At 46.5% G+C, this 25,612-nt stretch overlaps 1 protein-coding gene across 1 annotated transcript; it reads left to right on the top strand.

Moving 5' to 3' along the window:
* Positions 1-22,116: 22,116 nt before the first annotated feature.
* LOC136481102 (disease resistance protein RGA2-like) lies at positions 22,117-25,612 on the top strand. Its single transcript, XM_066478472.1, has 3 exons — positions 22,117-24,109; positions 24,716-24,886; positions 25,440-25,612. Exons 1-3 carry the CDS (start codon positions 22,117-22,119, stop codon positions 25,610-25,612), a joined length of 2,337 nt encoding a protein of 778 aa, XP_066334569.1.

Consider the following 25,612-nt stretch of genomic DNA (forward strand, 5'->3'; position numbering starts at 1 on the left):
GGCCTCCTCCAATAATATCGTTTTCTTCATCTCTAGAGATCATTTGAATTTATTTATTGATTGTGAAATAAATTTTGTTAGATTCCTAAATTCATGATCTATCTGTTAGTGTAATTAGTTCGTATAGTTCAGTGATACCTTTAGGGTTACTTTATTATTTTGAAATGCTTATTATGGTTATTTAGAGAATGAATTTTTATGATGCATGGTAGCTAGTGCACCTTGTTTTATTATATATATAGTAAATTGATATTAACAATAAGGATGCCTTTAGTTGCCAAGATAATACATGAAATGTTTCATACTTGTTTAGTGGGAATAATAGGTAACTTTGCGTATTAGTCATTAGAGTTAGCTTAGTAGCTTGGTAGATGTATTCTTATTTTAAGAGTTGCGGTTGCCTATATATTAATTATTGCATCATCATCACTGCATGCATATAGAGGACGAGCCACTGGAGATCGTGACATTCGGCGAGCAGGAGTACGACGAAGTCATCGAAGAGTACGAGGAGATCCTCGTGCAGGAGGACGTTCCGGAGCCACCCGTCACTGACTTTGCTGACACCGCGCCTACCCAAGGCAAGCCCCGGTGCATAACCCCTATTTTTAAATGATCTGAATATATTTATATGATATGCATTTACGTTACAGGCATTTTATGGAAGCTACATGTATAAATATATCCACCATGAGTCCTACTAGTATAGGTCGAGTAGCTGCTATGCTCAGGATGTCGGTAGCGTGAGTAACCTGTCGTTACTCGCAAATAGGTGTTTAAACTGTGATATCATGATGAAATAATGGAAAGGAAAATGGTGACCAGACAGGGATGTGGATTTGGTACTGGTGGGTGTGAGGGGTTGTGTCCTGCGGCCAACAGGGCATAGCCCGGTTACACTTTTTCCCTGTCTGTGTCGATTAAGGACCGGTCGTTGCATATGACTCTAGGCAAGTCACAGATTATTGTCCTGAGCACATACTTGGGTATGGGCGCAGGGAAGGCTTACTGCTCTCTTGTCGTGGATCCGGCTCTTTCCGGACCGACTGATGGGAAGAGGAGGTGGTGGAGGTCCTTGCACCGCACTGAGTCTGGGACTCAGGATGTGGGGGCTTGGAGTCCAAGTTTGGACGGGGACCTGGACACCCAGGACAGGAGAGTGGTGGGTTAGTCCTGCTTGTGCCTAGGGTACAAGCGGGGCGTGTGTCTTCGGAGCACCTAGCTGGGCACATTGATTCGCGAATCGCCGGGTTATCCGGTATGGCTTGTCTGTGGTTTAGCACCGTAGTAAGAACTGAAAGTTGAAAGGAGAAGAAATGGAACTGATTGCTCAACTCTTGCTTGAAAGTAGAACAGGCTTATATAGATTGACTAGATGAAAACTTAATACGGCTGATGATAATAATGTATCAATAAGGACTCACTATTAGTATTGCTTTTTGCTAAAAGAGAACCAGCAAACCATAAAGCCTAGCATATTCCTTGGAGTCGGGAAAGTATTCCCACTATCGGATAAGTCTTGCGAGTACATTGTGTACTCAGGGTTTATTTACCCCTGTTGCAGGTGACGCTTGAGGAGTTCCTTGTGTGGAGGATCCATCTGGTGGGCTTAGACGGAATCCTCGTTATCTTATCGCTAGATGTTATCTTTTAATATTCCGCTGTTTATCATTCCGCACTCTATATTTGGTATTGTAATAATGTACTTTTCAAGAAACTCTAATGTATGAGATAGACTTGTGTTGTAACTCGTTTTCATTATTGGATCCTTGGGAAAAATGTGGATCTTTCGGGTTCTCCCTTGGGGTGTGCTCGACGGACACCGCTCGCTGTAGTTACTTTCGAGGTGCTTAGTGTCTGATGGAAGACAAGCGCCTTCGTAAGTACGCTATTTTCGGGTGGTTCTGCCACAACTTTGCATCCTTGTGATCTTTCCTAAATAAGACGCACCCCTTCGGACAAACTTGTATCTTGTCATATGGCATCTTAAGCATACGAAGTAGTTTCTGTGACTCGTGCAAGTTCTTTGGCAGAATGTGCTTCTCCGATAGCATGCTGCCAAACACGGCCAACATCTTATCAAAGCCTTCGCGACTCAGATTTAACTCGGCCTTCAACCCCATAACACGTCCAATGGCATCTAGCTGAGAAACCATTGTACTCTCATGAAGGGGTTTCTGTGCCGAGTCCAACATTTCGTAGAAGGCCTTAGCGGCTTCCTCCATCTCCTCCTTCTCACGTCCTTCTGCGAAGTGAGCTTGGTGAGTGTCATCTAGCATGTCTGCTACTCCAGCATCATCATCAAAAGCCTCGAGGCGTGGTCTCACCACCTCCGCTCTTATATGATCCGCTTCACCATGGTGGATCCACCGGTGGTAGCTAGTCGTATAACCAATGTACACAAGATGTTTACCCATGGTCACCTTGTCTACCCTTCTGTTGTTGTCATATTTGCTACAGGGACACCAAAGTTTAGAATGTCCTTTAGCTACACCCGAGCTCCATGCATGTTCCAAGAAAGCATCTGTCCCATTCACCCACTCAATGTCAAAGTCACTCCTGCTTCTCCGGCCCGTGTACATCCACTGACGGTCTTCCATCCTTCCACATATACATCACATAGTAATGTAACCATCAATTGCATCTACGCGGTGTTCCTACTCTCTAATAGGTGAGGATAGGTCCTAATCCCACCCGCGGATGCGTAGATGAGGTTGGTTTCCATGCTCCGCTCCCTATCCGAGACAGAATTTCGGCAGCACCTCCCTACTGTTCTTCCGATGTACGTCCTACAAGGGAGAGTGTGTATCTAGAGAACAACAGGGGGTGATGCCGAAACACCATCTCGGACCGGAGCGGACCATGGAAACTAACACATCTACGCATCCACGGGCTGTCCAAAAAATGTGGACAATCCAAAATAGATACGGTCGCAGATATACAAAGATCTGTATACCTCCAACCGTATCTCTTTCAGATGGGAGACACCTAACTAGGTTACGCGACCACAGACCACATACGGATAGAGGGGTTATACCGAGGGTACCGGTGAGGTCAGGGTAGCGGGGCGGTGGAGAGTCGGTGCAGTGGCGAGTCGACGCGGTGCAGGAAGACCCGCAACGCCGACGAAGACGACCGGGGTCACCGAGTCCCTCCCACATGTCCTCCTGCAAAAAGGGCAAAAATGGTTAGTGTCGACTCAAAATTTCGGCAGCACCTCCCCCACACGGGGAGGTTCCGAAAACCTAAAAACATGGCACAAAGGCCAACAACCACATATATACCAAACATGGGCACGAAGGCCAACAACCACCAATATATCAAGAGGAGCCATGTACTTTAGTTCTCTTTCCATGCAGATGAAAGTATTGAAGTAGTACAACAACAATTACTACTAACCCTACAACTACTACTAACACTACTACAAACAACTACTTAACTACTAACAATACTAATACTAAGAACTACTTAACTATTAACAACTACTACTACTAACCACTACTACTTACTAACTACTACTATTTACTAACTACTACTACTACTAAGCCTACAACTAACACTACTAACTACTACTAACAACCACTACTACTTACTAACTACTACTATTTACTAACTACTACTACTACTAACCCTACAACTAACACTACTAACAACTACAACTAACACTACTAACTACTACTACTAACACTACAACTAACTACTACTAACACTACTAACTACTACTACTACTAACACTACAAGGGTAGGGCTTACCTTGGCGGCAAGAACGAAAAGAACAAGGGCCGGCGACGATAGCGGGGATGACAACAGCAGCGTGAGGATCAACGGGCGGTCGGAAGGGCACGAGGATCGATGGGCGGTCGGGTCGGCACCTTCCTCTTCTTCCTCCTCCCCCTTCTCTTTCTTCCTCTTCCTCCTCCCCCTTCTCTTTCTTCCTCTTGCTCCTCTCCTTCTCCCTCTGCTGGTCGGCCGTAGGGCACGGCGGGGCCGGTGGAGCTCGAGGCCGGTGGGGGAGCTCAGGGCCGGCCGGATCGCTGTCCCCGAGGAGCTCAGAGCCCGGGGCACTGGCAAGCTCAGGGCGGCGGCCAGGGACCCGGGGCGCGGGCGCGGGGCCGTCGGGGCGGGGGCGCGGGGCCGCCAGGGCTAGGCGGGAGCGTCGGCCGGGCGCCGGGGCGAGCGCCGCCGGGACGGGGGCGGGGGGCGCGGGACGGGGGCGTCAGGGCGGGCCCGGCAGTACCTCGCCGGAGGGGGACGACGGTGGGGTCGGCGGCGGCGGCGAGGCAACGCGGGGGCGGGTGGGAGACGAGTGAGGAGGGGGTGGGGTTGGGCCGGCCCATTCTGGGCCTTTAGGTTAAAAGATTTGCCGAGTGCCAGGCCAAGAGACACTCGGCGAAGGTTTTTTTATTTTTTTTTAAATTCTTTGCCGAGCGCCCTGTGACCTGGCGCTCGGCAAAGGCTTCTTTGCCGAGTGCCAAGGTTGGCACTCGGCAAATTTTTTTTTCGCCCCATTTTTTTTTGAGGCCTTGCTACAGTAATTAAAACTCTATTTCAAAATTTGGGACAATTTTTAGTTTTTTTACTTTATTTCCTTAATTAGTTTTGTTTCGTTGAATTTTTGCAACTATTTCAAATTTGAACTGCATGTACATGAAATAATGGAATTTGGTCATTCAAAAAATGGTATTCATGATGTTTGATGTATGTTGAGGCCGTATCCAGGAACTTGCATGAAATTACGAGCATCTTGTTGTCGTAACATGACGATGTACTTGCGGAAAAAGTGTATTTAAATTATATAAAATCCAAACGAAGTCCGAAAATCACGAAACTTGTCGAGGTGTCTTGTTATCGTATGTGGAGGCCGTGGTAAAAAATTGAGAAAGCTTGGAGCAAGTTGTGACGTCGGATGCCTAAAAGCCAGACATCTCCACATGTTTGGGTTTTATGCATCTGACGTCGCAACTTGCTCGAAACATTCTCAATTTTTTACCACAGCCTACACATGCGATAACATGACACCTCGACAAGTTTTGTGATTTTCGGACTTTGTATGGACTTTATATAATTTTAAAACACTTTTCCGGCAAGTGGCTCGTCATGTTACGTGAAGAAGATGCGCGAAATTTGATGCGAGTTCGTGGATAGAGACTCAACATACACCAAATACCATGAATAACATTTTTCGAAGCACTAGATTACAATATTCCATGCACTTGCAGTTCAAATTTGAATTATATATAAAAATTCAACATAATCAAATTAATCAACCAAATATAACAAAAAAAACTAGAAAAAGCACCAAATTTGAACATGAAGTTGTAAACAATGTAGGCGGGCCCAACAAAAAATTTGGGGTCAAAAAAACAAAAAAAAATTGAAAATTTGCCGAGTGCCAGCTTGGCACTCGGCAAAGACTGTCTTTGCCGAGTGCTGGTCTAGGGGCACTCGGCAAAGAATTTTTTAAAAGAAATTTTTCAAAAACGGTTAAAAAGTCTTTGCCGAGGGCCTAACGGTGATGCCCTCGGCAAAGATTGACGGCAGGGGATGGACGTCGTGTCAGGTGGTGTTGCCGAGGGCCGACTCTTCAAATAATTATTGTTGTCGTGTGCTTGTCTTTGCCGAGGATCTGGCCCTCGGCAAAGACTCTTTACCGAGGGCTGTTCTTTGCCGAGGGTCAGGTCCTCGGCAAAGACTTTTTCTGAGTGCCCAAGCATTTTCCCTCGGTAAATCCTCAGGTCCTCGGTAAAGATGCTCTGTCCAGTAGTGATAGCATTCAGAAGTACAGACCATGCATGGCATGGCAACTAACAAAAGCGGATGGACCACGCCCACCACTGCACCTGAGCAATACCTGTAATCACCTCCCCAATATGAATAAGTTAATCTTGCCAACATATATGTTGTAACGCTAGATAACTCCCTCCAGTCAAAACATGCTTCACACTGTCCTGTTGGGTTTGCAAATGTGTATGGCATTTTAAATTTCCAAGATAACATTAACTGTATGAGAAGCCCATAATCCCATACTGATCGTTGTTGGTAGTTACTATTGTTTGAAAGAGGTAGCCAAATTGGTTAGTAGGAGCAACTATGTACAATCTCAAGAGTAAAATCTTTGAAATATATAGGGGATTGTAATTTCGTACTGGAAGAGAAGTATATCCAAAGTCGACCATCACTGATCCGACCTACTACATCACAATAGAGTCTTAGTAGGAGCCAACTGCTCTGCGCTGATATATTTTAAGGACTCATCAAGGCCGTCCGTGATGCAGAAAAGAAAAAAGAAAAAACTCTCAAATTGCATTGGTCCAGTGAAAATGGTTCAGGCAGAAACAAGCGATTAAATGCAGCACGGCGCTCGAATCACCTCAACTCAACTGCAGCAAAATGCAGTTGAGATCTGAACAAGTCAACTAATGCCCATGACTGATCTTGTGATCATTTCAGATTAACTGCTACCAGCCTACCACATGTCCACATATAGCAACGCTCCCACAGCATATGTAAGGTAGTACAAAAGGCAGGAAATGCCACCACTGGTGATGATTTTTGTCATGTACTGTACTTGCACTTAGAATTTGTGTCGCATCCTTCACTCAAATGAAACCGAATTTTTAATTGAGATTGCAGTCGTTAAGAATTACTGTATTTTCTTTCTAACATGCAATCTTTCTGTTGACAATTAAATTGGGTCCATACCAATTTTAATATGACCATCCCAGTTTTGGTCCAATCTAAGGAAAACTATATGGACGACATAAAAATAATATCACATTGGTTTCCAATGGGATAAGACCACCCTACTCCCTGTAAAATAATGGGTACACACCTGATTAATTGACTAATACCAAATTTATTTTCTTCTTTCCCTTGTTTTCCAATCCCCCTATTGTTCAGCGCGTCTCTCGACGACATTCGATGATGTTCTAGGTGGTCTTGTCGACCCTAGAATAACCTAGCTTGGCGTGCATCGATCTCCCTGGTGGGTTTTTTCTGGGAAGTGTTCTCAAATTTTTCAGGAGAAGGACGGGCTTCAAATTGGCTTTGCCGACCGGTGGGGTTCCTCGCTGAGTGATAGAGCTTGTGCGACCTCGAATGTGCTAGCCTTACTCGTATGTGATCTGATTTGGTGTTAACACTTTAAAAAAAAATTAGGAGCTTATCGATGTGTTCTCTAACCATTTCCTGTTTTTTATAAAAAAAAAGAAAATGAAAAAAAAACATTTTTAGTGGTTTGCACATTTGTATCCCTAGCCCACACCCATAAGTCGTGGCCGAGCCAAAGTTCCTTTTTTTCTGCAGAGCTCATGACCCATTGACATAAGTCTGAGTATAAGCCCTCCAGCCCACCATTGCTTGGATCAAACATAAAAGTGGGGGCGATCCATGCTGGCCCATTAAAATTTGCATCCCAGATGAAGGCCCATATATTCTTTGTGATCTAGTACTCCCAAGCGAGCAGTGGACCCCAATTCCACTCCCGCGGGCCTTCACTCGATTGAAATCCAGCAAACGATAAGTAGTCCCACAACTTTTCTTTTCTGAAGAAAGTTATTTCCGCAACTTTATATTTTAGAAAAGTTACTAAGTTATACACGTAACTTTTATGCATAACTTAATACTACAACTTATATTTACAACTTTTGATAATATAACATTTTGCAGAGTAGAACTTATTAGCACAAGTATTTATCGTAACTTTTTTCATAGACAACTTAGCACGAAAAATTTCTATTTCTATGATAATAATTTTTCAACATAAATTTTTTGGCACATTTTTTATAATAATTTTACAAATAACATAACTTATACATATAAAAGTTATCATGATAAGTTGTATATAAAATTACATAAAAACCATGTCAAAAAATTTATAATAAAAAATTATGATAATAAATTTGTGCAACAAAATATTATACATAAAAGTTTTGTGTATAATTTTATAGCTTTATAAGAAATTATGTTGATAAGTTTGTTATGCAAAATATTATACATAAAAGTTATGCGTATAATTTTGTTACGTAATAAGTTATATGAATAAATTATATGCGTAACTTTGTCACGTTGAAGTTATACGTTCAAGTTATGCGTATAATTTATATGTATAAGTTATACGTTGAAGTTTGTTCCAAAAGTTATATGTTGAAGTTATGCGTATAACTTTCTACCTTTCAAAAAGGAAAGTTGCAGAATATTTTTTTTCCAAAAATAAAAAGTTGTGGGGCTACCTGATCGTTCGCCTGATTTGAATCAGGTGAGCCTTTGCTGTTTAGTGGGGCTGGCGGTTGACTCCCAACCTGCGGAGACTAGCGAAGCTACTACAACATGGTTTTCTCGGACCGCCGGTAAAAAAATAGCGATAGTGTAGGTGCAGGATACATTATCTAGGTACAGTGTTTGGTTTCGGACTTCGTTTACCACACAACGATGGCTCACCATTGTTCTGTTGCTCGGAAACTATTTCCTGGAACGACGATGCTTGGTTAATTTAAATAATCTTTATCAGCTGGAACGATTCCTGGGTGTATTCCCACGGAACCAAGCGAGCCCTAACGTGTTAGCATTCCTCGCCATCGAGATCCGAGCTTCGCTGGAATTCCACGCGCTAGCGTGTTGGAATTCCAGCCTCGAAACGATGTTATTAGGCTCACGCACGTGGCCCGCGGGTGGGCTGCGCTTGCTGTAGGCCTGCATCCCTGTGCTCCTTCGCGGGATCACCCTCCTAGCTCACGGGATTGCTCCTGGTCAGCACACGACTCCTGCCGACGCCGATCGGACCAGAAGAATTCCAGCCATAAGTCATGTCACAGCCAGAGATTTTTTTTTTCTGCAGACCTCATGATCATTACGGGCACGCCCAACGTGGGCAGTCACGAGTATTTGCCTCACCAAAAAGTACCGGGCCATGTAGACCGAGGCAGTCTAAGACTATTAATCTCTCAGCGCAGGCTACAAGTCCTGATTCCACAAGTCACGTCAGTGGCTGGCAGGTGCATGCTGCTTTTACTCAACGTTGTCATGGGAAGGTGATGTCACAATAGGTGCCTCCTCGCCCCAACGCTTGCTTCAACGAATGCCTTCACCTTTTGTCAGTCGAGAAGATCGCAGCTTCTGCAGGCACATCTCACAGCCAGGCACGGCCTAAGCTCGAACGATTCCACACCATTGTTTGGATGGAAGTAAAATTTGGTGATCCATGCAGGCCCATTACAATTTGGATCGCGGGAAAGGCCCATATTGTTTGAGATCCAGTAGGCCCAAGCAAGCCGTTGACTATCGACGGATGGAGACTGGAGGCCGCCGCTACCGACCACAAAAAAAAAAGTTTTGAGGCTTTTACATGTATGTCATTAAAAAAGTTTATTATTACAAACAAGTTATTAAAAAAATTGACCGCACACAGGTGCCACTGCTCTAAACTTCTTTGCCTTACGAGCCATTCCGTCCGTGTTCTGTTTGTTTTTCGCCGTTTGATGTGGGACCGGTCAATGAAATTGTTCATATTACCCTTCATCGAGTTCAGTCCAAAACTGCGCTTCCCCTATCTGCTATCTTCTCTGGTTGCCAATGGCTTCCTCCCTCCTCCGCTTCTCGCCCTTCTCCCTCCTCTCCCGTCGAAAGCACAGGCCATCCGCCTTGCACCTCCGCCGCCTCCTCCCGCTCTCCACCACCTCCACCTCGCCCTCTATCCCCATGCCCCAGCTCCGAACCCTAGCGTCCGCGGCAGCCACCGATGCGGCTGCGACCCCGCCGGAGGAAGCGGCGGCGCCCCCCACAGCGGGTGCGAAGGTAGAGAGGCTGCAGCCGCTGCAGTGGCCGTCGAGGGATGCGCTGTGCGGCGAGCTCGGAGCCGGGGACGCTGGGCGCAGGGTAAGGCTATGCGGCTGGGTTGCGCTATGCCGCGCGCACGTCGGGCTCACCTTCCTCGCTGGTCGTCGTGCCGCGCCACATCGCCAGATCTGGCGGCGCCTAGCTACTCCTCACCCGCCTGGATCCCATCACCGTCTGCGCGGCCGAGCTCCTAGTCGTCCTCGTTGCGCCCCGTCACCGTCAACGCTGCTCGTCACCGTGGTGGCCTGGTGGCCTCGCTGCTCGTCGCCGTGGAGAGGGGAGCCGGGGCGCCGCCGTTCCTTGTTGGCAGATCCGGCGGCACGTGCTCTAGGAGGGTGGCCGCGGCGCTCCAGTGACGGGGGGCCGCGATCCAAGGGGCGCAAGGCCGGCGGGTGGCTCTAGGAGGCTGTCTGCGTCGCCTCCAAGGGCCGCCGTGTGCGCCGCCGGGAGGGAGGAGGCCGCGCGCCCGGGGAAAGGAAGGAGGTGCCCCGACGGCCTCGCTGCTAGATCCGGCGCCGACACTCCTAGTCCGCCGCGCGCCGCTGTCGCCGTGAGCCAGAGCCGTCCCCGCGCTCTCTCTCCCCAGGGTTATTCGCTGTTTGGTGTTTGACCGCCAAGGGTAATATGGACAATTTCACTGGCCGGTCCCACATCAAACGGCGAAAAACAAACAGAACACGGACAGAATGACTTGTAAGTTAAAGAAGTTTAGAGCAGTGGCACCTGTGTGCGGTTAATTTTTTTAATAACTTATGTGTAGTTACAAACTTTTTTAATGACATACATGTAAAAGCCTCAAAAGCTTTTCCTCTCCCCAGCACACGTCAGCGACGGCGACACATCCGATGGTTCTCGACGGCGAAGAAGGGTGGGCGGGGGAATGCCCCATAATGTCCGGTGGCGGCGACACGGGTTCTTCTGGCAGGTCAGCAACCCCTCATTCCGCACTCCACGATCCACTTGAAATTTCCTGATGCTTGTGCAAAGGTTTCTGAAGAATATAAGTAACCCATAACCGAATTTAATCAATTGTGATTTGGTCAAACTTTTCATATCGGGACATACAACAGAATGGAAATCTTCCAAGGACTCGAAAAAAATTTATTCATTGTATAAAGGTACCGCTGACACGGTGATGTTGAAACAGAGTATTATTCTTCAGAAGGAGTAGCCAAATTGCAACACGCAAATTGCAAATTGATGTTTCAATATTATGGGGGTCAATAGTTGATTTATTTTTCAATTCGACTAGGGATGCTAGTCTTTGTCCCTTTTGAAAAAAAAAGATGGGGCTGGTTGTTTGAACTTTGAACAACTCTATCCTTTTATGCAGGCTGTATTGATTCATGGATGACTCTAACCTTGAACAAGTCATATACCACTTCCAAGATCATTCAGGAAACCTGCAACCTAGCCCTCTTCCCCCCTCACTACTTCTCGTAGTGCTCCACCAATGCCAGATCCAGTGAGCATTGGCGCCATAGTGGGCTGGGGTGTATCTGCAGTAGGTTGGGTCGTCTCTCCCATCATCACCAGGTTCGTCAATGAAGGCTATTCTATCCTCGACTTTGATGGATCAGAGAAGCTGAAAGAACTAGAGACTAAAGTTTTACACCTGGAATTGGTGATTGAAGCTGTTGAGCAGAATCGTCCTTGCAGTCACAAGGATAAATTGGAGAAATTATTAGAAAAGCTTAAATATGCTTTTTATGAAGCTGAAGACATCTTAGATGATGTCGAGTATTACCGTCTTGAAAGCAAGGTCTCAGCTGAGCCTCATGACAAGTTGGACTCACAGAGTATGCCTTCTACTAGTAGGAAGAATTGGGTGAAGAAGCTCCAGTCTGCCTGGCCCAAGAGCTCCGGCAAAAAAAAGCAGGTATTTTGCTACTTCAGTGTCTCTGAATCTGAACTTTATTAGACCACGTGTATCCCAGTATACATTTCTTGTTATACTGTTAAAACTCATATAACGCTAGGTTGTATCACGCCCGAAGGCTTGATTTGTAAACCCTTGATAACACCATGGAACATGTGGCTCTTGCACTCGTTTTTAAATATGTGTCATATTAGACACTGAAATGGTCTTTTCTAATTAGTGCAAAATTTGATACTTAAAATAGCAGGAAGATATGTGGGACCAATACATGTCATGTCTTTTTATTAGAGCTGAAACAGGCTTATGCATATTTGATTGATTTTATCAGCAGAGAGGTTACAAGGATTTATAGGAGAAGCTAAGCTAGTAATAAAAGAATGGAGAGAATCCTAGGCAACACGCCTGGGGAGAATCCCATCCAACAGCCGCAGGCAATAAACACAGCCGGTAGATATTAAACAAGTACTGTATTAAACATGCTAACCACTTTTAATTCACACATTTTTAAAACAGGTAAAATCTAAAAAAACATAATTAAGTATTTTTATTTGTACATTTTAAAATTTACCATGTCTTCTTATGCATATATTAGCCACCCATGTAGGACATCGTCTATCTTAAAGCGAGGAAGTATTTCACTTAGCATCTACACTATAGATCTGATGCACAATGAAGTTAGTGACCAATCTGTTGGGTGCATGAAAAAGTTTTATTTTCTTAAAATCTAAGGCATGTTATTTTATCAAGATAAAAAGGTTATCTTGGAAAATTTCATCTTTTTTTTTTTGCTGTACAGGTGAGTGGTACCACCTCAGCTGACTCACTCGCTGGTTTATCAAAAATAAAGCTGAAGAAAATCCTAGAGAAAATTGAAAATATTGTCAATGATGCACACAAAATGTTACAGCTGTTGAAATTACCAAACCGGGGAGATCTTGAAAAGAGACAAATTGTTGCTGCAAACTCATGCGGTGTGGTCACTACTGTGCTCCCTCCACATGTAGTAATTGGCCGTGATGAGGACCGTGACAAGGTCATACACTACCGGAAACAGAGACTTTGCCGAGTGCAAAATTCTTTGCCGAGTGTTAAAAATCGGGCATTTGGCAAAGACCTTCTTTGCCGAGTGCTACACTCGGCAAATAATTGCACTCGGCAAACACAGGCACTCGGCAAAGGACTTCTTTGCCGAGTGCCAGACTCTCGGCAAAATCTCTACACTCGGCATAGGCTGCCCGTGAAAACGGCGTCCGGTCACGGCCTTCTTTGCCGAGCGCCTGCAGTTAGGCACTCGGCAAAGATTTGTTTTTTTTGTTTTTAATTTTTTTGCCGAGTGCCCCGGATCTGGCACTCGGCAAAGATTTAAATTTTTTTTAAATTCTTTGCCGAGCGTCTCAGATCTGGCGCTCGGCAAAGAATTTTTTTTTATTTTTAAAATACTTTGCCGAGTGCCCCTGGGACGGCACTCGGCAAAGATTTAATTTTTTTTATTATTTCTTTGCCGAGTGCTCCTGTGTATGCACTCGGCAAAGAGAAAATTTTAAAAAAAATTTAAAACATTCTTTGCCGAGTGCCTGATGGCTGGCACTCAGCAAAGACGCCCTTTGCCGAGTGCCATGCCCCGGCACTCGGCAAAGTTTTTTTTGTTTTTTTGTTTTTGGCCTCCAATTTTTTTGTGCAACCTTTTTAAAGCACTAGGAACTCCTAGTTACAATTTAGGGATTTTTTTTGGCTTTTTGTTATATTTAGTTACTTTATTTCGTTTACTTGAATTTTTCCGGAAATTAGAAATTTGAACTGCACGTTGGTACGAATAATGGAGTTTAATGATTCGAAAATTGATAGTCATGTTAGTGAGTGTTGTGAGAGGCCGTATCTAGGAACGGACCCGAAATTTCGGACATCTTGTTAACGAAACATGTCCGCGAAATTGCGTGTGAAGTGTTTATAAATTCTATAAAAAGCAAACGAAGTCCGAAAATCATGAAACTTGTTGAGATGTCGTGATATCATATGTGGAGGCTATGATAAAAATTTCAGAAGATTTCTGTGCGCTCGCTGCCCACGCGCCGTGCCCTCGGCCGGCCCTACCCCCGGCCGGCCCTTCCCCCGGCCGCGCCGCCCGCTGCCTTCGCGCCCTGCCGCCGGCCGCGCCGTGCCCCCGGCAGGCCCTTCCCCCAGCCGCGCCGCCCGCTGCCCACGCGCCCGGCTGCGCCGTGCCCCCGGCTGGCCCTTCCCCCGGCCGCACCGCCCTGACCCCGGCCGGCCCTGCGCCCCGGCCGCGCCCTGCCCCCAGCCGCGCCCCGTGGACCACCCGCCGCGACGCCGTCCGTGCTCGACCCCATCCCCGACTCCTCCCGATCCCGACGCCGCCCGCCCCTACCCCGTCGCCCGTCAGGTATGCCTTCTCACTTATTATTGTCGAGGTAGTGGTAGTTGTAGTAGTATTAGTTGTACTAGTGGTAGTATTAGTACAACTAGTGGTAGTATTAGTAGTAGAATTAGTGGTAGTAGTAGTAGAAGTAGTGGTAGTAGTAGTAGTAGTAGTACAACTAATGGTAGTAGTTGTAGCAATAGTGGTAGTAGTAGAAGAACCAATGGTAGTAGTAGTAGCAATAGTGAAAGTAGTAGTACAAGTAGTGGTACTACTTGGATATATTCTTCTGCATTGATTGATATCCAAACTACATGGCTTCTGTTGAGCCATATGTGCTTGTCAGCCATCGTGCTGTTGTTTTTTGCAGGATTTGGAAACCTCACCGTGCAGGGGAGGTTCTGCCGAATTTTTTTGTAAATGACAGTATTTTGTTCCATTTTTGTAGAGAAGAGCCCGTTAGAGTTGAGTCGGAGTTCTCGCCACCGTGTCAGTCTGCCTGCACCGCGTCATCTCGCCACTGCACCGACCCGCCATGGCCCTGCTAGCCTGACTCCGTCGCCACCCTAGGTATAACCCCTCTTTTCGTATCATTGTCGTAGATCGCGTAACCCAGTTAGGCGTCTCCCGTTCGAAAGAGATACGGTTGGAGGTATGTAGATCTTTGCATATCAATGACCGTATCTATTTCGGATTGTCCACGCTTTTTAGACAGCCCGCGGATGCGTAGATGGGTTAGTTTCCATGTTCTGCTCTAGTCTGAGACAGAGTTTCGGCATCACCTCCCTGTTGTTCTCCGGATACACACTCTTATTTGGCAGGACGTGTATCTGGAGAACAGCGGGGAGGTGCTGCCGAAATTCTATCTCGGATAGGAGTAGAGCATGGAAACTAACCTCATCTACGCATCTGCGGGTGGGATTAGGACCTATCCTCACCTATTAGACAGTAGGAACACCATGTAGATGCAATTGATGGTTACATTACTCGCCGATACATATGTTAGAGGATGGATGACCGTCAGTGGATGTACACGGACTGGAGAAGTCAGAGTGATTACACCACGGAATGGATGAACAAGACCGATGCTTTCTTGAACAGTGCATTTGGCAACGCTGCTAAAGGACATTGCCTAGTTTTGTGTCCCTACAGCAAATGTGGAAACAGGAGAAGGGTAAACAAGGTGGAAATGGGTAAACATCTTGTGAAGAATGGATTTACGCCGGACTACACCCGGTGGGTCCACCATGGTGAAGCCCATCGTATGAGAGAGGAGGTGGTGAGACCACGGGTGGAGGCTTTTGATGCTGATGCCGGGGTAGCAGACATGTTAGATGACTTTCACCAAGGATAGTTCGATGAGGGACGTGAGAAGGAGGAGATGGAAGCAGCCACACAGGCGTTCTACGATATGATGGACTCAGCACAGAAACCCCTTCACGATCGGTCAACGGTGTCTCAACTGGATGCCATTGGACGCTTAATGGGGTTGAAGTCTGAGTTAAACTTAAGTCGACCTGACTTCGATAAGATGTTGGCCGTGATTAGCACCTTGCTTCCGGAGGGCCACATTCTGCCGAAGAGCATGTACGAGTCACAAAAACTCCTTCGAGCACTTAAGATGCCGTATGAGCAGATACATGCTTGTTCGAAAGGGTGTGTCCTATTTAGGAAAGAACACGAGCATGCAAAGTTCTGTCCAAAGTGTAAATCCTCCAGGTACCTGGAGGTAGACTCTGATGATGGCCAGAAGAGGCAACCTACGATCCCCATGAAAATCCTACGGTACCTTCCGTTCCTACCGAGGATCCAACGGCTATACATGACCGAGGAATCCGCGAAATAGATGACATGGCACAAAAATGGCAAACAGTACAATCCTGACAAGATGGTACATCCATCCGATGGTGAAGCTTGGATCTGCTTTAATGACAAACATCGTGACAAAGCAGATGAGGCTCGTAATGTACGTGTCGCGTTGGCAACAGATGGGTTCAATCCTTATGGAATGATGGCTGCCCCATACACATGTTGGCCCGTCTTTGTTATCCCCCTTAATCTCCCCCCCCGGTGTCTCCTTTCAATGACATAACATATTCTTGTCGTTGATAATTCCTGGACACCCAGGGAGTAATATGGGTGTGTTCATGGAGCCCGTGTTTGATGAATTGGCCCGTGCTTGGGACGAAGGGGTATGGACATACGATCGAGCTACAAAGACAACCTTCAAAATGCACGTTTGGTACTACTACTCCCTGCATGACTTCCTAGCGTATGGGATATTCTGCGCCTGGTGTGTTCACGAGAAGTTCCCATGTCCAATATGCAAGGAAGGTGTGAGGTTTATTTGGTTGCAGAAGGGTGTCAAGTATTCGTCGTTTGATAGACATCGTCAATTCCTACCTCTTGACCATCCATTCAGACAAGACATCAAGAACTTTACGAAAGGCGTCAAAGTGACAAACCCTGCACCGTGGATGATGAATGGTGCCGAGGTTCATGCTCAGATGGGTGCTCTCGTGCCCAATGAAGAAGGTGGTTTTGTGGGATATGGTGAGCAGCATATGTGGACTCATATCTCGGGCATGACGAGGCTCCCCTATTTTGATGACCTTCTTCTACCACATAACATTGATGTAATGCACACTGAAAAGAATGTCGCCGAGACACTTTGGGCAACACTCATAGACACTGAAAAGTCTAAGGACAACCCAAAGGCTAGAGTAGACCTGGCAACGTTGTGCGATAGACCAAATCAAGAGATGCAACCTCCTAGTCGTGGCAAGACCTGGAGAAGGCCTAAGGCCGATTTCGTCTTGAAAAAGGACCAAAGGAGGGAAGTACTTGAATGGATCAAGAAGCTAATGTTCCCTGATGGGTATGCAGTGAATCTAAAGAGGGGAGTTAACTTAGGCACTCTGCGAGTCAACGGGAGGAAGAGTCATGACAACCACATATGGATTGAGCGGCTTCTTCCGGCGATGGTTCGAGGCTATGTCCCGGAGCATGTCTGGCAAGTGCTGGCAGAGTTGAGCTACTTATTCCGCCAGCTTTATGCCAAGGAGCTCTCTTGGACCGTCATTGATGACTTGGAAAAAGCGGCACCCATGTTGCTCTATAAGTTGGAGAAGATCTTTCCACCCGCCTGCTTCTTGTCGATGCAGCATTTGATTGTGCACCTCCCGTATGAGGCATGGATGGGGGGCCCGTGCAGAACCGTTGGTGCTATCCAATCGAGAGATGTCTAAAGACTCTTCGCAAAAAATATAGAAATAAAGCCAGAATTGAGGCTTCCATTGCAGAGGCATACATTCTAGAGGAGGTGTTGAACTTCACAGAGAAATACTACACTGAGAAACTTCCTAACGTTCATAATCCACCCCCTCGTTACAATGCTAGCGAAAATGAATCGAACCTCAGCCTTTTCCAAGGGCAACTTGGAAGCGCAAGTGCATCGACCACTAAGCAATTGAAAAATGAAGAGTGGCGCAGTATCATGCTATATGTGTTGACCAACCTTGTCGAGGTGCAACCATTTATTCGATAAGTTCTAAACGAACTTGTTTCATTTCGCCGTATGTCCTTGTTTCATCGTCCAACCCCCTTGTTTCTCGTTGGTACAGGGAATTTCTTCGTCAATCCTGGCATGGATCAAGGCAACCTACCCCGCAAGAAAATGATACCCTTCTTTCATGGGGTGCGGGACCAGGGAGCCCCGATTTCATTTGTTGGTTCAAACAGAAAGCCCAAACTGATGCGCCTATAAGTGATGAGTTAAGACAGGTTGCAAACGGCTGTGCCGTTAGGGTCAAGTCATTTACCGGTTATGACATGAATGGATATCGTTTTCACACAGCAAGCTACGAGCAGAGTCGGCCCAATCGACAAACCACAAACAGCGGAGTTGTTACGCCCGGCACTGATGGACTCGACTATTATGGAAGAATTGAAGAAATCTACGAACTATCATTTTATGGTTCCAAACCTCTTACTCCTGTCATATTCAAATGCCACTAGTTTCATCCTGGTGTAACGAGACGGACCCCTAAGCTTGGGCTAGTCGAGATTCGACAGGATTCCGTCTATCTAGGAAAAGATGTCTACATTGTGGCTCAACAGGCCGTCCAGGTTTATTATACGTCATACGCGTGCAAAGACGCCGAGCATCTTAAGGGTTGGTCTATTGTGCACAAGGTATCGCCACACGGTAAACTACCTGTCCCAAACGATGAAGATTACAACTTCAACCCAAACACATATGATGGAGAGTTCTATCAAGAAGAGGGGCTACAAGGGAGGTTTGACATAGACTTAACCGAAGAGATAGGAATGGAAGTAGATAATGAAAGGGATGATCACGAGGACGCTGGAGACGAGGTGCGAAATCTGAAGGACATACAAATGCTTGAGCGATTACATTTCGGCAATGACTATGAAGACAACATTCCTCCTTCGGATAGTGTTGATGAGTTGGACAATGTTGATAGTGATGACGAGACCTATGATCCAGCTAATTTCAATCATGAAGATTATTTCTAATACATGTAATATTATGTTTTTTTGTAATTATGTTTTGTTCATTTTTGCATATATTTCTAATACATGTAATACTATATTTTTTGTAATTATGTTTTGTTTATTTTTGCACCTATTTCTAATTACGTCTTGTTTTTCTTTTTTATTACAGGTGATTGAACAAAGATGGCGGGCGACCGTCATAGGTCTATGAACTCGATTTACCAAAGACCACGCCGGTCATAGGAGGGGGCGGAGGGGGCGGCAGAGGGATCGAACAGGAGGAGGAGGACCGCTAGCCGCAGGAGGGGGGCGTCTCCTCCCACGCCACGTGAGGAGGACCGCCAGCCATAGGAGGAGGTGGCGCCCGTGGATGAGTCAGACGAGGAGTTGGTTCGGCAGACGGAGGAGGAGGAGGAGGAGGAGGAGGAGGAGGAGGGGGGAGGCGGCAGGCACGGGTTCCGCTTCCTCCAACTCCTCTTCGAGTGTCTACTTGCGAGGTCCCGCGAGCCTCCCACAGGTTCCGCTTCCTCACCAACGCCCACTGATTCGCTCCGAAGGACAAAAGTAAGTAACTGTATATGTTATCACCACTACTTCATATGATATGATGAAAAAAACTAATAATTTTTCTTAATTACTTGTGCAGGAACTGGGTGGTTGTGTCGGGTGGTAGCGCACGGCTAGTCAATGGCATCCTGGGTCTTCTGTGCAGGCAGCACTTCCCCGGCATTGTCACGTACGCATCGAAGACGGAGCCGGCCTACTCGTTTGACCACTACGTCATCGCCTCCGATGCGGAGTACCCCAACAAGGCGGCGCGGGTGAAGGCAGAGTTTTGGGTAAGTCTCCCTTGCACAACATTGCTCAATACGTCGCATTCATTGGACTTTTCTTGAAATAATGAATGGATACATCGCTTTTGTATGCAGACTTATTATAGATGCGAGGAGGGATTTGAGGCCAGGGCGGAGCAGGCGACTACCAAAGCCTGTAAAAAACTCGTCACCGACATGCATCACGAGGCGCACATCCAGGCCATCGTAACCTACTACGGGTCGAAGCTTGGAGAGAGGGAAACCAAGAAAGACGCAAGAGAGATGCAGCTGATCCGGGAGCAGTACCTTGAGGTAAATGAAGAACATCAATATTGATTCGTTTTGAGATTAAGTTGGTTTAATTTGATCTTCTTATATGTCCAATACTTGATGACGTGTAGGTGATTCCCTGGTGGTGCCAAGCGTATCCTGAGTGCTGGGCGATGATGGTGGACAGGTGGTTCATGGAGGAGTACCTCAAGATGCACAGGGATGCCTGGGACCGTCGTTTACTGATGCAAGGTCCAGCACACCATCAAGGTAGCCGCAACCTCGCCGGATACAAACAAGCATGGGTACGCGAATTGATTTATCTATTGTCACGCTCAGTTCTGTCTGATTTCTAATCATCGTGCTGTCTTTCTCGTAGTCGGCGTCACATAGTGGCCAGGCTTGCTCAGACTTCCAGGCATGGTGTATGGCCCACAAGGGCAAGGCGACGTCCGACGTCTCCTTCAACCTGGAGGATCCGCCCGAGGCATACACGAACCCGAGCGTCCACTCCCGCATCAGTGAGTACACTGAGGTGGCGAGGTCGCTCCATGGGGCAGACCACGATCTGAGCACCCAGGACTTCGATGGAGAGGCCATCATGAGGGCGGGGCAAGGCAAGAAGCATGGGTGGTTCTGGCTTGGCGACGGCGTCATCGACACGGCCTCTACTCCCTCTCTCTCCCAGATCCGAGCACGGAGCACGAGCGAGAGCCCGACCATTCGCACACGGCCGACCGCTGCACAGCACCGGGTCGACGCACTCGAGGTTATTCCTGTTTTACTCGTCATACATTGATCTTTACACAGCTTAATTAGCTTTGCATTACTGAAACATTAGAGTGAAATATTGCAGGCCCGGCTGGAACAAGAAATGAAGGAACGTCAGGAGCTGGGGGCCAGCTGGAGGCCGAGTGGGCCGAGCGGCAGGCCCAGACGCAGAGGCTGATGGACATTACGGATTTCCTACAAGGGCTTGGGCAACGTATGGGCTTGTCTCTACCACCTGGGCTGTTGGTTCCACCTCTGCCTCCGCGTCCTGCAGCTGCAGCTACTCCTGTGAGTATCAAAGTTTTTTACTTTCGCTTGTGCTTTGCTTGTATGGCCTCTATCGTCCTAGATTAGCTATCAAAATAATCTTGTCTCACATGCAATCTTTTCTCCTTTGTGCAGTCTCCATCTGACGGTGGTTCGAATAATCCACCTCATGCACCTACGAATGATGCATCTGGGCCTTCACCACAGTCGCAGTGGCCGAGATGAGTGCATGTTGTATTTTTTACATTTGTTGTTCACTTGGTGATGGACTTGTGATATACTTGTGATGCACTTGTGGACTTTGATGGACTTGTAAACTTATTTGGATGGACTTGAGCACTTATTATTATATATTGTGATGGATGTGATATGGGCGGATGGATGTGTGGATGGATGAGATATATATGTGATGGATGAGATATATATATGCGATGGATGAGATATATATGTGATGGATGAGATATATATGTGATATATGTTTGTATGAATGTATTTGTCATGATGGAATGCAAAAAAAAATTGCCGTTTTGGGTCACTTTGCCGAGTGTTGCACTCGGCAAAGGACCCCTTTGCCGAGCGCAATGGTCACAACACTCGGCAAAGCTGGCAAAATGGGCGACCAGAAAACAGATTTTCTAGCTTTGCCGAGTGCCGTGACTATAACACTCGGCAAAGAAATTAAAAAAAATATTAAACTTTGCCGAGTGCTTGGCGTGTTGGCACTCGGCGAAGAAAATTTAAAAAAAAAAATAAAAGCTCTTTGCCGAGTGCCTTCCGGGTTGGCGCTCGGCAAAGAATTTTTTTTAAAAAAATAAAAAATCTTTGCCGAGTGCCTAGAGGGGTGGCACTCCGCAAAGAAAATTTTCAAAAAAAAAAAAGCTCTTTGCCGAGTGCCTTCCGGGTTGGCGCTCGGCAAAGAATTTAAAAAAAAAAATCTTTGCCGAGTGCCTGGAGGGTTGGCACTCGGCAAAGAAAATTTTCAAAAAAAAATAAAAGCTCTTTGCCGAGTGCCTCACGGTTTGGCACTCGGCAAAGAATTTTTTTTTTTAAAAAATCTTTGCTGAGCGCCTCACGGGTTGGCACTCGGCAAAAAAAAAATTTTAAAAAAAATAAAAAAATCTTTGACGAGTGCCTGCAGGGTTGACACTCGGCAAAGTGACCGTCAACGGGACCGGCGCCGTGACGGTCGCTTTTCTTTGCCGAGTGCCCCCTGGGCACTCGGCAAATCCTTTGCCGAGTGCCCGATAAAATACACTCGGCAAAGAGTGCTTTGCCGATCAATTTTTTGCCGTGTGTGCTTTGCCGAGTGCCGCACTCGGCAAAGGCTTTGCCGAGTGCAATCTAGCCTTTGGCACTCGGCAAAGAACCTGAATCCAGTAGTGATAGCCATGCTTCATGAGACAGTTGGTGATGGTCAACCAGAATGCAGCACTGCTCTACGATATTCTATAATTGGCATTCATGGTGTTCCTGGGTCTGGTAAATCTACCCTCGCACAGTATGTTTGTGCTCATATGGAAGATGGTGTCCATTTTGATGTTGTTATGTGGGTTCATATTTCACAGAATTTTAGTGTGAATACTATTTTGAGGTTGATGATCGAGCAGATTACAAAGAAACCAAGCCCAAGTTTTGATGGCACCACCGCCCTACAAAAACATTTGGAGGAGGTGCTGTGTCGAAAACGGTTCCTGTTAGTATTGGATGATGTCTGGTACAGTAAAGATCAAGAGAATTTACGGCAGTTAATGTGCCCATTGAATGCTGGCAAGGCAGGAAGCAAGATCCTAGCCACTAGTAGGACATCGGATGCATTGCTAAGTTTGGGTGCTGTGACGGCTTTGCATGCTGTGAGATGTGCTATACCTGATTTGGATGATAATGTATTCTTTAAATTGTTCATGCATTATGCATTGGATGTTGTAAACATAAATGAATGGGATAAAAGAAAATTTGTAATGATTGGGGCTGAGATTGCAAGCAAGCTCAAAAGGTCACCTCTAGCAGCCAGAATAGTGGGAGGACAGCTATGTATAAGACCAGATTTTAATATTTGGAGAAATGCTCTGGATCAGGACCTTTTAAATGACACAATGGGAGCTCTATGGTGGAGCTACCAGCAATTAAATGAGCAGATCAGGCGATGCTTCGCTTATTGCAGCATTTTTCCAAGAATGTATGAGCTGGACCGTGATGAGTTAGTCAACTTGTGGGTTGCAGAAGGTTTTATTAGCACCAATCCAGGGGAAGAAATGGAAGCTGTTGGTCAAAGCTACATCAATGAATTAGTGTCAACCTCATTTCTACAACCAGTAGGTGGTGGCAAGGAACGCTATATGATTCATGATTTGCTGCACGATTTAGTAGAGAAGGTAGCAGGAAGTGACTGCTTCAGAGTTGGCTATGGCCGGGAAGGAGAATTTTCTCCATGCACTCGCCATCTTTTCATCGAGACTTGTAATTCAGCAATGGTTACTGAAAAGATTGTCAAACTAGAAAACCTACGCACTCTGATCTTCTATACTGATGAAAACGACACGGCAATCCAGGAAAAAGCCTTTGAGGATATGTTCAGGAGTCTGAGGGCATTGCGGGTACTGTGCATAAGACTCTGGAGAACGGAAACATTCTCATTCCCAGTATCAATTGGACAGTTAAAGCATCTACGCTATCTTTCTTTCCAAAGGAATGGTCAACCAACGAGGATTATTCTGCCTAGAACATTTTGCAAGCTCTACCATATGCAGCATCTGCATTGTGCTACTATAGTATTTTCCTCCTGTGAAGATATAGTTAAGCTCATTAACCTGCGGCACCTGTCATGCTTAGGATCTATGGATTTTCCAAACATAGGCAGGCTGATGTCACTCCGAACTTTTGGTTCCTTCAGGGTAAAGAAGGAACCTGGCTATGAGTTACATCAGCTGAAGTACCTCAACATGCTCCAAGGCTTGCTAGGGATCCATGGCCTTGAAAATGTTGGAAGCAGAGAAGAAGCTCTTGAAGCCAATCTATCTGCCAAGGAACGCCTCTCACATCTAATTCTTGGTTGGGACAGTGATGACGGACTACGGACCTGCAGTGCAGAGCTCCAAGCAGATATACTGGAGGGACTTTGCCCTCCGGTATACCTTGATACACTTCAACTCTGGAGCTACAATGGCTCGATGTACCCAGACTGGGTTGTTGGTGCCCGAGATCTTTTGCTCTTGGAGTGCAGCCCCCTGCGAGCTATTCCTGAACAGCATGGGTTCTCTGCTCATCTTCTTCAACTGTTTATCCACTCCTGCAGTTGGCATGCCTTACCATATAATATGAAGCTCCTCACTTCGCTCCAGACATTGGAGATCAATGAGTGCATGAATATCCGGTCACTTCCAAGTCTGCCCCAGTCCCTTTTGCACTTTTCGCTATCGGACTGTGATCGCCAGTTCATGAGGTCCTGCGAAACGGTTGGAGATCCAAATTGGGAAAAGATCCAGCATGTATGCATGAAAAAGATCTCTCCTAGATCAGAACGAACTGACTCTCTGCATGACAGCAACAGCTCAGAAGGCTAGACTCCAAAGCCCTTTGCTGTTGTCTGGAACTCTGGATATGTTTTCCAATACAGTTGCGTCGATTCCAATCTTATATTTATAGAACGTTGCTCCCATTATTGAGAACCACAACTAACTCTGCTGATGTTTGCTAATCCATTTGTGATGCGGACCTGCCAAACAGACGACTTCGAGGAACTCTCCTGATATTAGGGCAGAATGATGCATGGGTTTTCACTGGGTGAACACTTTGACAAATTTGTTCACTGTGACTTGTGAGTGAAGGTTCGTGGAAAATGTTGAGGCTGCAAACTGGTAAACGGTTATTCTAATTGTTTCATAACATCCTGATCTATAATGTTGATGCTTAGGTCGCGATGGAGTAATTAATGCTGGATAACATTTTAAGCCTAAAATCTAAGCTAATAACGATTTGTGCTTTATTTAGTATATCATTATCGTTCTGCCAATCTAGCTGTCAAGGAACGCCTAACAAATCCTACTCTTGATCAGGACAGTGATGCACTACAAAGCTGCAGTACAGACCTTCAAGCAGAGATACTCTCTGCCTTCCTTTGCACCTTGATGCACTGCAACTCTGTTGGTACAACGGTTGAAGGTACCCACAGTCCACAGATTGGGTGTCGCTGTGTGACGTTTTCATCTCTACCGGTGCAGCCGACTAGGGGCTATTCATAGATGTCATGAGTTGTCTCATCTTCTTAAACTTGGAAATTCGGTGTGCAGCTGGGACGCTTTTCCACATATTATGGAGTGCCTCACGTCACTCCAGACATTGGTAATTTGACGATTTCAAGAATCTATGGTCACTTCCGATGCTGCCTCAGTCTCTGCTGCATTTTAACCTCCATCAGTTTTCATATGAGTCGAGGGAGGGGTGTCCTGTGTTGGCTGCTTGTCCTGTAGAACCAAAAATCTGTTTTTTTTTTCATGACCAGTAAGGATATGTCGGATCTATATGCCTGTGTTGGCTGCGTGTGGAGCGGGACGTCGCGACGGGGCTCCGCGTCGACCAGCTGGAGGAGGCGCTGGCCACCCAAGCCGCCTCGTCTACTACGGCTATCGCTCAGGTCCAGGTGCAGGAGGAGCGAGCGACTGCCATCGACCTCCGCCTTTCCGCCCTGGACCGGTTTGCTCCACCCACTCCCAAGCTTCTGTCCTCGCCGACATCCGAGCACAGGACTTCGAGCAGCGGGTCTCCGAGATCGAGCTACGGGTCGGAGATCTCGAGCTCATCCGCACCAACGAGCTCCGGGATGAGCGCGACAATAGGGTTTCGGCCCTGGAGTCGGCGGCGGCAGCGTACGAGGAGTGGAGGCCGTAG

Source organism: Miscanthus floridulus, chromosome 9 (genome assembly GCF_019320115.1).
Source record: "Miscanthus floridulus cultivar M001 chromosome 9, ASM1932011v1, whole genome shotgun sequence".
NCBI classification, from domain to species: Eukaryota; Viridiplantae; Streptophyta; class Magnoliopsida; order Poales; family Poaceae; genus Miscanthus; species Miscanthus floridulus.

Coding starts and splice junctions, on each gene's coding strand:
- LOC136481102 (XM_066478472.1), top strand. CDS start 22,117: ATGCTTCATGAGACAGTTGGTGATGGTCAACCAGAATGCAGCACTGCT. Junction 24,110..24,715: donor GAATATCCGGTCACTTCCAA/GTCTGCCCCAGT, acceptor TGCTTTATTTAG/TATATCATTATCGTTCTGCC. Junction 24,887..25,439: donor TGTTGGTACAACGGTTGAAG/GTACCCACAGTC, acceptor CCCACTCCCAAG/CTTCTGTCCTCGCCGACATC.